Genomic DNA, 12,024 nt, shown 5'->3' with positions numbered 1-12,024 from the left:
TCACGCAGCCAGGGGAAGGCTGTCCACAGGCTTGGGCCCCAGCGCCTCCTGGAGGGCTGCCGAGAGGGTCAGCTCCACCCGCTTCAGATCCCGGCAGTGCTTGAGGCAAAAGGCAGAGGCCTGGGCGTCCTGGTCGCTGTCCAGCGTCAGAGTGGCCTTGCACAAGCCTCGCAGGGCCCAGCTCAGGAAGGTCTCCTGGCCGACCTCCGACAGGCAGTGGAACAGCTGCTGCAGCCCACAGCCTGGGATGGGCAGGTGGTACTGGTACATCTCAGCCAGGACTTTGAGCACCTTGCCCCTGTTCACCGAGGTTACCCTGTGCTGGAAGGCGCGCTCCATCATGGAGGCACAGTCCGAGTTTAAGAGGCCGAACAGGAAGAGCCCCATGTTGGTCAGGAAGTGCCAGACGTCCACAGGCCCGGCCAGCAGGCTCTGGATGTCTATGCTGCCCAGCACTTGGAAATTCTTCAGTCTTTGTGGGAAAAAGAGCACGTAAAAGAAGACAGCAAACAACTCCTGGAAGACAAAGAAGACGAAGACATAGCAGTCGCTCTGACCATTGACCCTCCGGAGAATATTGGCACTGAGAAAGGCGGCAACACTGCTGTCCTCCACCCTGGCCTTCACCAGGTCCCCCTTGCTGAACACCCACTGCTCCATCCTCATGCCGCTGGCCGCCAGGTGACACAGACCCTCCAGGGGCCCCGGGGCCATCCGGCCAGGAAGACCCTTGGCCAAGTCTGGGAAGAGGGTGGAGAGGTGCAGGGCCAGCATGGAGGTGGCATTGGGACACGGCCGGGAGACATCCACGCTCCACACACCCCACTGGCTCAGGCCTCAGTAGGCCATCCAGCACACCACAGGCACCCGGCACCGCGACAAGAGCGTCTCGTTCTCCAGGGCGAAGCTCACAGCCTGTTCGAGCTCCCTCTTGTGGCCAAAATATGTCCTGAAGTACTCGATTGTTTCTGTCCTATCAAACCCGGTGAGGGTGACCATAGAGGTTTGGCTGAGCAGGTGGCTCACGGTGTTCCAGGATGCCGGCCGCACGGCCACCAGCAGCGAGGCCTGTGGCAGCATCGTCTTGCTCAGCAAGCTGCTCAGCAGAGCGGAGCTGGGCAACCGCTACTTCCAGTCTCCGCTGAGAGCCTCTGGCTCCTGCAGGAGAGTGGGTGTGAGCTCCTCAAAGCCGTCGAAGAGGAGCTCTGGATTGGACAGGATCTTGGACACCAGAGCAGGGGACCCAGGTAGCTGGTGCCCGATCAGCTCCAAGCAGCTCTGCTCTGGCACCTGGGTCACTTCTTGGCAGTGGAAGTAGAAAGCGTGCCAGGCCTTGTGGGCGTAGAATGAGTCCCAGGCCCACGCCAGCATCACCTGCTTGGCCAGCGTCGTTTTCCCGATACTCGGGGTCCCCTGGATCACCACGGCCTTGGGCGGCGCACACTCGGGCTTCCTGGGCAGGAAGAGACACGTCAAGAGCTCCTGGTGCCTGCGAGCCGCTCGGTACAAGAAGTCTGCCTGGCTTCCAGGCCATGTCGTCCCATCCCACGCTGGGGAGTACTTCTCCGTGACTCGGAGTTTGTACGCCCTTATCTGGTCTAGATTCAGGACCCAGAGGAGGAGTAATTGGTGAGGACTGAGAGAACAGCAAGAAAACGAGCCTTGTGTCCACCCAACCCCAACCCGGAAGGCAAGGCTGCTTCGATCAGCAGACAGGGAAGTGCCGGGGCGCGGCCACCCAAGTCACAGGGCCTCCAGCCGCCCGCCCCAGGGCTGACCTCGGCTTTGGCTTCGGCTTCGAGGAAAGCAGCCTGGATGGAAGCTTCCGTCTCTGAATAAAGTGCAGGAGGAGGGGCACCCTGAGGACCTGCCTCTAACGTCCACCCCTGCACTGTCCCGGGAGGGCCGAGGCCCACGGCCTGGGCTCCAGGGAGCAGGAGCTCTCCAGGAGTCTGCTCTCTGCTCCTCAGCAGCCTGGCTTTGAGCAGGCCACGGATCGTCCAGGCGTCCACCCTGGAGACTCGGGATGCGGGTGCTGCTGCTGGTGAGGTCGAGCGCACTGAGAGAGGAGCGGCAGCAGGGCCTCATTTCCTTACCCAGGCGCTCACACACCTTGGGCCCTTGCCGAGTCCTGCTTTGGAAGCCCCAGGGGCTCAGGGATGTGGGCAGATTCACTGCTCCCATTCTGAGAGTGTACTCCAATTTTTCTTTGGAAAACCGCTCCTTCTGACTCTGTCCACTGCACCGGCCCGTGACTCCCCACCTCAAGCTGTGTCATAAATCCCCTGCTTTCTGTGTCCAGGAGCTCTGCACAGTGCCATGGATTCAACCAGCTGCACAGACGAGAAAAACCTGTGCTGAGCTTGTGTGGGCTTTATTTCTTCTCGTTCCCTGACCCATATGGAGTAGCCGTCTCCTACAGCAGATAAAATCTAGAGATTGTTCACGGCACGCAGGAGGGCCTGCGTGGGTTACATGCAGACACAATGTTACTTTATGCACGGGACCGAGGAGCCATGGAGTCTAGTGCTGAGGGTCTGTCCGCAGACACCAGGGACAGCCACACACAAGCCCATCCCAGCCACTGCGGACTCACTCCCGGGGTCTCGCTGGGGTGTTGCAGACCAGTCCCTGCTGGAGTTGCCAGGCAGCCACCGCTCGTGTGGTGACAGAGACACTCCAGGCAGGGAGAGGTTGTCCTGGGCTGAGCCCCCCAGAGGTGCAGCCTTGGGCAGGGAGCCTGGCCGTGAGCAGCTGCTCTGGTCAGGGGACCTGCAGACGCTGCGCTCAGGCTCTGACTGCTCCCTGCTCCCAGCTGCCCTGCGGCACTGAAGCCTCCCCCCCACCCTTGGCCCGCTGTCACCCTTGCCACCTACCAGATTCCTCCTTGTCCAGGGTCATTTGTGTTTCTCCCGGACGCTCATCCTCAGGCCCCCAGGTTGGGAGAAGGCCTGGAACACAGAAGAAAGGGCCTCCGTTGGGACTGGGCAGGGGTCAGCCCGGGGACAGGGGCCCAGGACAGTGGCAGAGGTGTCACTGGGCGCGAGGTGCGGGGCTGCCGCGCCTCCTGGACGGGCCTGGACCGCAAGGAGATGGCCCCTGTTAGCCTTTGCTCTTCACACGGTGGGCGTCACCCTGGCTGCCCCGCTCCTTCTGGCGTCTGCAGATGCAGCCATGGACCACGCATACAGGGGTGCCCCGTGGCCCTGTCACCTCGTGACCTCAGGGCCACCGTAGCTTCTCCAACTGCGCGCTGTGATGTTCACAGGTGAGGAAATCGCCCCGCGAGTGGCGTGGCCCTCAGAATCTGTCCCTTCACTGGGTGATGCGAGCCTTTCAGCTCGCCCCCTCTGTCCTTCGCGCATCTCCTATAGGCAGCACCTGCAGACACAGACGACAGATTCTGCCCTTCGAGGTCCGCCTTCCCAGACTGTTGCTTTCTGTCAGGTGGCCAGGAGGCCCCTTGGGGTCTGGTACCAGGTACTTAGCTCCTCGGCCCAAGCCCACCTCGTTCTTGGTGCCGGACCATCCCTCACCTTTGAGCTCCTTTTGCACCCTGACACACATTTTCTTCTGGTTCATCTTGGAAAAGATGTTGTGGGCCACGTCCCAAGCTTGCCGGCCAGGGAACTGCTGCACCAAGAGGTGAACCACTTCCGCCCAGCTGGCCGAGCTCAGCTGGTCCCCGGTGACGGGGCTGGAGCTGGTCATGAGCTTCTCCACTAGCAGCTGCTTGAACCCTTGTAGCTCCCCTGTGCTCAGCTTGGCCATGTACAGCATGAGCCCATTGTCCCGAAGGGAGGCGGGGGAGCAGGCAGGCGTCTGGGGGCACAGAGAGGAAGTGCAGCCGGGGGGGGGGGTGCAGGGCTGGGCGAGTGCGATTTCGGGCTGCTGCGGTCATCTGGTCCCTGTCACCTCAGTGTCAGGGAGAGTGCAGGTGAGGCCTGTGCGGACACTGGAGAAGAAAATGGAAACAAGCTGCGCTAGTGGTGCATGACTGCAATCCCAGCAGTCTAGGAGGCTGAGGCAGGAAGATTGCAAGGTTGAGCTCAGCCTGGGCAGTCTAGCAATTTAATGAGGTCTTGTCTCAGTGTAAATTTGTTTTTAAGGGCAGGGGATGTAGCTCAGTGCAAAGGCCCTGGGTAAATCCCCAGTACCACAAAAGCAAGGGCACGTCCTTGCCCCCAAGGGCAGACCCTCTATCCATGTGTGGCAGAGTACACTGTGCGTCTGCCACGCTCCTCAAAGCCCGTCCATGCTGTGGAAAGCAGGGTGCGCTGACCACAAGGGCTTCATCTCAAATCCACTTTGTGATCTTCATTTCCTGTACTTTCCTTTGAGGAACAGCTAAGCCATATACCAACACTTTTTTTTTTTTTTTTTTTTGTACCGGGGATCGAACTTGGGTCCTTGCGCTTGCGCAGCAGGCGGCGAAACCACTGAGCTAAATCCCCAGCCCTATATCAACACTTTTATGAGCACTTAAACAAAATCAGAATCAGGTAAAATATCGAAAATCTAGGAACTATGTGACCAAGTAGAAATCTCCATTTGGGATAGAAGTAATCTCAAAGTGAATAAAGTGTTTATTCCTGACATCACAGGTAAATTTTTGTCCTCCCCCAAACTCCATTCCATCGTAACTTCTTACTCAACAACTTCCCCCTCATAACTTCTTTTTTATTTTATAATTTTGGAGACAGGATCTCACTGTGTAGTTCAAGCTGGGCTAGAACTCACTACCTAGCCCAGGCTGGCCTCAAACTTGTGGCAGTCCTCCCGCCTCAGCCCCCCAAGTGCTGGGATTACAGGTCTGCACTCCCACACCCGGTACCCCTCGTAACTTCTAACTTAACACCCAAATTTCTAGATAAACTTTTTTTTTAGTATTGGGGATTGAACTCGGGTCCTTGCGCTTGCGCAGGAGGCAGCAAAACCACTGAGCTAAACCCTCGGCCCTAGACAAACATGTTAGTGTGTGTGTGTGTGTATGATACTGGGGGTTGAACCCAGGACCTACGTCCCGAGCTACATGCCCAGCCCATTTATTTATTTTTAGTTTTTGAAACAGTCTTGCGAAACTGCTGTTACCCAGGCTGAGCCCGAACTTGTGAACTCCCTGCTTCAGCCCCCAAGAATGCTGGGGTTATAGGAGGGCAGCCATGCCTGGCTAACCGTGTTAAACTTTCTGTTCGGCTTTGGGTCCAAATAGCTGGACTTGTTCCCATGACAAAGGTGCTAGCACTCCTCCCACCCAGTGGGTGGCGCTGCCTGCAGGAACGGAACCCAGCCACAGGAAGGTTGTCTATCTCTACGCATTGCATGAGAATTGCTGGTCACCTCCCAGCCACGCTGAACTGCAGTTTTAAGAAATTCGGAGGGCAGAGGGCGGTGTTGCAATGAAATCATTTTGCTTCTTTTCGTGCACTGCATGGGAACCCTAGCAGGAAGACCTTTCCGCCGGCTATCCCCAGTGGGTTGTGCAGAGAGCTGTGATGCAGAGGTTCTGCTTCTAGGACACCTGCAGACCGCATGTACACACGAGGTGACACACGGACGCCCACCTCCGACCACCACCGATAGGGCAGCCTGTCGGTCCCTTCAGGCCGCTACAGGTCCCAGACAACAGATGGGTTATAAGCAGCAGCAATTTATTTCTCACACCCCTGGAGGCTGGAAAGCCCAGGCCCAGGGCTCTGGCAGGTTTGCCGTCTGGTGACACCCCCCCCCCCTTCCTTGCTCACGGATTTCACCTCCCTGCTGCGTCTTCATCTGGTGGAAGGAAGGAGCGCTCCCGGTGGCCTCTGGTAAGGCCGCTAGTCCCGGCCATGGAAGTTCTGTCCCCCTGGTATGACCACTCCCAAAGCCCTGCCTCAAACACCACGTCCCCTCAGACGTGAGCTCCAACATACGATTTCTGGATGACACAAACATTGCACAGCACATGCCTACAGGTTTGCCTCTCAAACATCCATCCAAAAGGTGCCAAGCTGTCAAGGTTTGGCACTGAAAATACGCTGGCAAACAAAGAACTTTTAAAAATCCCCTTGCTCTCATGAGTTATCACTTCAGCGGATGAAAATAAAGTTTAACTGATGTGGTTGAAGGCGAAATACACAGTGACCAGGAAAGCCCAGGATGAGAACAGGAAGTGAGGAAAGGATACTCAGCAAGACAAGGTCGTGCACAGGCTGCTGGGAGGAAGGAGATCACGGAGCAGTTGTGTGGGCATCCTGGGGACGTTTCCAGAGAAACCAGGGCGAGCCATCACGGCCCTGTGGCCAGCAGCCTGGAGCTGCTCGAGGTCAGTGAGGAGACCAGAGTGAGTGGAGGGGAATGGCCGAGGTGGGCGTCTGAGGAGGTGACAGAAAGAATGCAAGACCTGCCTGTCTGGGGCACTGATCTCCCAGATAGGCGATGTAGGCGGGCTCTGGGTGGAGCACTGCGACAGGGCTGCTACGCTCAGCAGGTCCTTTGGTGCCGGTGCTGAGCACAGGGTTAGAAAGAGGAGACCACATGGGAGCCAGAGATGGGTCCTGGGGCGGGGCTGAAGGGGGAGCAGCAGGTGCAGAAAGGGGCCGTATTCTGCACACAGTGCTACCTCAGTTCATGGACTTAATTCATTCCACGACTCTGGAAAAGATGGCCACGTTGTGTTCATGTTGGAAAGATGGCTGCGGTCGCATCTGTCACCCAGTGCACAACTGGCAACCCAAACCAAAGTTTTGCCAAACGCTTCTGTTTGTGAACCAAATTGTGCACAAACAAAAGCATTCATGAACAGAAGTTCACTGTATTTTGAAGACCGATTCCATAGGATTGATTTTATGGAAGTGAAAGGGTAAAATCACCCGTTTCAAAGTGTCTAACAGCAAGGCATTTGGGGCACTGACCCCTGTGTGGCTGCCGCCTCTCCAAGTCACTCCTGGTGCATCAGCATTTCAGTCTGATGGACCACGTGTTTGGTTCCATGAGTGTCGCTGAGCAGCAACTGTCTCAGTGGGTGCACCCCGTGACGTTTCCACAGTGACAAAGTGGTCCCTGTCATTAAGTGACATGTGATTCTAAAAATCACCCCAAAAGGAAAGCCCGTGCCCATGAAGCAGTAACTCCTCACTCCTCTTCCTGACAGGGGGAGACGGATCTACTGCTGTTTCTCTGGATTTCTCTTTTCTAGACACTTGCATTCAGGAATCAGAGTTGGTGGGACTTGCCAGTGGCCTGGATGTGGGGTATGGAAATTGCAAAGACAACAAAACGATTGCTTTTAGCTTAGGCAAATGACGGGCTGGTGTTACCATTACTGGAAATGGGAAAGACCAGGGGAACGACAGGCTTTTGTGTGGGGTGAAAAGTCAGGAGGTTTCTGGGCGTCTACCAGGAGTCTGAGTCCTCTGGATGGCGACACCCCACGGGAAGTTGGGTTCACGAGGGGATCTGCACTGTCCTTAGTGGCTTTTGAACAGATAAACAGTATTTCAACCCAAGGATAGAGTGAAACCATCAGGTGGAGAGAGGAAGTGCAAGGCCTGGCCCTCACGTGTGGCGACAGCAGAGGGCGCTGAGAGGCGGAAGCCAGAGAGGTGGGACCGCGCTCGGGAGGGCCGCCCGGAAATCGAGAAAGAAAGGTTTGGTGCCGAGCGGCTCCCAACTGCGCCGGGGCGGCCAGCGCTGCAGGAGACCTTGTGCCAAGAGCGCTTTCGGTGGACAGTAAGTTTTGGGGACAATAAGTCCACTTGGACGGCATCAAGATACAAAAAAGAGACAGAAGGTCAGACAGCACCGACGACGTCTCCTTCATGAGGGAGGGCTTCCGCCATCCCTACCAGAGCCTCCGTACCCAGCAGTTGGCGCCTCCCCCTTCCCCGCTGCCTCCTCCGAGCCCTGGCGGCCTCTGTTCTACTTCTGTCTGATTTTGCCCCTTCTAGAAGCTTCCACCCGTGGAAACGCGACATTAGCCGCGCGTCACTCGAGTAGTGTGACCCGGTCCAACCGTGTGGAGGCACCTGCCGGAAGCGCCACGCACTGTGTTCTCCACGGTTTCCTTATTCATCTCTCGGGCCCTGTGGGTCCTTTCTACCTTTTGCGTCTGTGATTGCTGGTGAGCAGATATCTGCCTGCGCCCCTGCTTTCCGCCCTCACGGTGCACACCCGGAAGCAGGGCGTCAGGAAAGCACAGATGCGGCCTTTAACACACTGAGCAGCCACTCAAGTTTTCCGCTCCATCAGTGAGGCACTGAAGTTCCATTTTCTCAGCATTCTCCCCGGTGCTCATTTTCTTTTTTAAAAAACAGTAGCCATCTTGGCGGAGTTTTGTTTTGTTTTTTAAAGCAAATATTTATGAATAATGAAGAGGAAAAAGTACAGGAGGAAGCGGCAAGTTTTTTCACCTCCTCTTGGCTCTTGTCCAAAAGGAAGGAGCAGTGTTTTCTGCAACTTCGTTCTCACGTGACCTAGCGTCAGAAGATCACAAATGGAGATACGGGTGGGAGGGGCACAAAGCAAGAAAAAAGTTTCTGTGTTGAACGCCAGAAACACATTCCACAGTCAGGCGTGTTTCAGAACTGCGGCAGACCCTAGGTCCAGATTAGGAAAGAACACGAACCACCAGAAGGTATTATTTCTCCCGCGCCCCTTGGCCGCCCCCCCCCCCCGCCCCAGCCTGGGGTGGGCAGAATCATTTGTTCCCGGACACTGGGGTACAAGCATGGCCCACTGGGTGGAGGAGTGGCGGTGAGCTCCATGCAGAGGGACAAACATGCAAAGTCCATGTTGACCCCAATTCTGTGTCCGTCACTGTGGCACCCCTGTGACCTCTGATGGAGGTGCCTGCTTCTACCTGAGGCTCAGCTCCTGCTATTTAGCAAGGTTTTGTGAGAATTCAGTGGGACACCATCCTAAGAGAAAACAGGATGATTCTGCTCTGTAAGACACAGAACCCACCTCTCGGATGGTGTTAGAGACACTGGGTTTGGGAATCTACTGCTGCTTGAAAGCCACCCTCAAATATTCTAGTTGCAGGCAACAAGGCACATGTCTGTAAGACAGAGGTTGAGAGGATATTTACAAAGCTCACCACCAGCTTCCAGCCATGGTGCCTTCAGGGCTTTACAAAACTGACAGTGAATTATGCAAGACACACAGCGAAACACATCTTCACAGCATCCCTTGCAAATGGAATGAAGGAGAGGCTATACCGCGTCAAGGTCAAGGACTGTAAAATGCAGAAGATGAGCACAAGTACCTTTTTTTTCCACCAAAAGGCAGAACACAAGGTGACTGCAAAGCACAACAGCACCAGGATCGTCGCAATCAGACACATGGGCTCAAACATGCGCTTCAGCTGCTTCATGGGGCCCATGAGGAAGATGGTGCTCCCAATTGATGCGATGTTACCCAAGGTGTAGAGCACTGCGAAGAGGGAGACTCCCTTATCAGGCACCCATAGCAGAAAAGTTCCCAACAGCAAGCAGAGAATCCTTATAGCAAACCATGCGATGAATCCTTTTATCCCGATACCCCAGCTTAATGATGATGCCTCAACCACCTCAGACAGGCCGCTCTGGTCCTCGGTGTCCTGTCCACTCAGCACCTTCTTCAGCTTGTCCATCCCAAGCCCAGCTCCGGCCGCGGCCCTGCGCTCAGCCTGTTGCGCTCATTCAGGGGAGCAAGCTTCCGGGTGTCCCGCCCACCTTCTGGATCGCCTGAAGAGTTGGGCTCTTGCCTGAGATTTTTGGGTCTTCTATGTAAAGTATCATATCGTCAGCAAATAATGAGAGTTTCACTTCTTCCTTTCCTATCTTTATTCCTTTTATTTCTTTCTCTTTTCCAATTGCTGTGGCTAATGTTTCCAGAACTACATTGAACAGGAGGGGTGATAGTGGGCATCCTTGTCTTGTTCCTGATTTTAGCATGAAAGTTTTCAGTTTTTGACCATTTAGTATGATGTTGGCTGTTGGTATCTCATAGATAGCCTTAATCAGGTTGAGATAAAGACTTTCTATTCCAGCTCCACCAGCTTCCCACCAGCCACCAGGACAGGGTGAGGAGGACACCCCCCCCCAGCAGGCCCACCAGCTGAAGGCTGAGCCGCGCGGGTGCCTCCCACAACACTCCCCCCCACCCCGGCCTCTGGCCTTTTGACTGTGCAGCTACTTGGTTCCACAGAGGCACAGGGGGACATAAAAGCCATTGACCTGAGCTCCAGAAGTGAACAACAGAGAGAGTGCCTGTCTCAGGCTCCCTGATGAAAACAAGCCCACCGGAAAAGTGAAGGGAATCTCTGCAATAAAGGCACACCAGACCACCATGCTTGGTAAGTTGGAGGGATCATCAGCTCCCATTGGAAACTGGACTTTCTTCAGGGGAAAAGCAGCTGAAACCTGCAGTAGAAACTTGCAGAGTGCAACCCTGCAGGAGGACAGGGAGCTCATCTTGGGACTTACAATCAGAAATCTGGCTGAATCTCACGGGTCTGGGACTAGCTTACTGAGACTCATTGACTTATAACTGCACACTGCTGCCCACGTTGTCTATTGTGACAGCAGTGACACACCTTGAAGGAGGCCCTTTATTTTTTAGAAATGATAGATTAATAACTACCACAAATTGTCATTCTTTAAGAGGTATTTGATGCTATGGTGTTGCTGATTGTATGAATTGGGCTAAGGTGTTGTGATTGATCTAAACAGTTTTCCTTCCTGGTATAATGAAAATGAGATCGCCTCAGAGTCATTAGAGATTCGAAACCTAAAGACCGGCTATATCTGGAAGACACCTCTGAGAAGCAATCATTCCATAAGAGTTTTAAATAGATCAACAAAGATACTTAACAATAAACAACTTCATAATATCAACCCAGGAACTAAACCAGGGACAGTACCAAAAACAAAAATGAGAAGGCATTTAAGCAACTGACAAACCCAGACTTCCACCCCACAAAAGGCAATTTCTGGGGGGAAATGAGGTGCAAAAGTCTGATAATCAACCACCTGGACACCCTAAACTGATAGCACAGGAAGTAACAAAACAGATGAATGAGGCTCTAGAAAAATTCAAAGCAGAAATAATCTCCCAGATAAATACAGACATGGTGAGCAGAGTGAAAGACATGATTAGAGGCTCTAGAACAGAAACTGATAAAAAAAAAAAATAGATAAGCTCAGAAACATGCTGGAAGCCAGGAATCCCCAGCATAAGAAATGGAAAACATGATCACCCAACATAAGAAAGAAATGGAATCCATGAAACAGATTCAAACAGATATTCAGGAGATTAAAAACTCCATTGAAAGCATGCAGAGCAGATTAAGAGAATCTGAAGATAGAATATCAGATATAGAAGACAGGATTGTGGTGAAGGACCATGAAAACAGAGATTTCTTAAAAATAGTAAGGCACCATGAGAAATCAATTCAACAGCTGCTAGATGATGCAAAGAAGAATAACATAAGACTGATAGGAGTCCACGAAAAAACAGGAGAAAGTACAAATGACATTAAAAAAACTGTTCACAGGAGTAATAGTAGAAAACTTCCCAGACAGAGGTGGAGAATTGGACATACAGATAAGTGAGGCATACAGAACTCCACCCAGCCATGATAAAAAAAAATCTACACCTAGACATATAATAGTCAAGATCCCAGAAACCCAACAGAAGAAGAAAATCCTACAGGCAGTGAGAGAAAAGAAACAAATCACTTATAAAGGAAAGCCCATCAGAATCACGGCAGACTTCTCAACACAAACCCTCAAATCAAGGAGAGCCTGGAGTCAAGTATTTCAAGCCCTAAAAGAAAATAACTTCCAACCTAGACAGTTGTATCCTGCAAAATTATCTTTCAAAATTGATGGGGAAATTAGATACTTCCATGATAAAGAACACCTGAGAAATTTCATGAACACCAATCCAGCACTCCAAACAATTCTAAGCAATATCCTAGAAAAAGGCAACAAAGGTCACAACTCCATGAGGCTCAACAGAGGGAAGCCACCAGACAAGGTAAGAAACTAAAGGGAAAGGGGG

General features: G+C 53.4%; 1 protein-coding gene and 2 pseudogenes across 1 annotated transcript; all 3 read right to left on the bottom strand.

The window, feature by feature from the left end:
* LOC147821295 (NACHT, LRR and PYD domains-containing protein 8 pseudogene) lies at nt 1-865 on the bottom strand (annotated as a pseudogene).
* On the bottom strand, nt 838-6,518 carry LOC101718784 (NACHT, LRR and PYD domains-containing protein 8). Its single transcript, XM_021245708.2, is given in 4 exon segments — nt 838-1,598; nt 2,877-2,951; nt 3,537-3,822; nt 6,387-6,518. Coding segments are annotated over 4 exon segments (1,254 nt in total).
* A 2,527-nt stretch (nt 6,519-9,045) lies between these two features.
* Nucleotides 9,046-9,610, bottom strand: LOC101722760 (vesicle transport protein SFT2B pseudogene; annotated as a pseudogene).
* Nucleotides 9,611-12,024: the final 2,414 nt, after the last annotated feature.

This window comes from Heterocephalus glaber, unplaced genomic scaffold, assembly GCF_053883595.1.
Source record: "Heterocephalus glaber isolate CG9 unplaced genomic scaffold, H.glaber_assembly_v1.0 deba00001745, whole genome shotgun sequence".
Classification (NCBI taxonomy): Eukaryota; Metazoa; Chordata; class Mammalia; order Rodentia; family Bathyergidae; genus Heterocephalus; species Heterocephalus glaber.
This window is presented reverse-complemented; position numbering and strand designations above follow the sequence as displayed.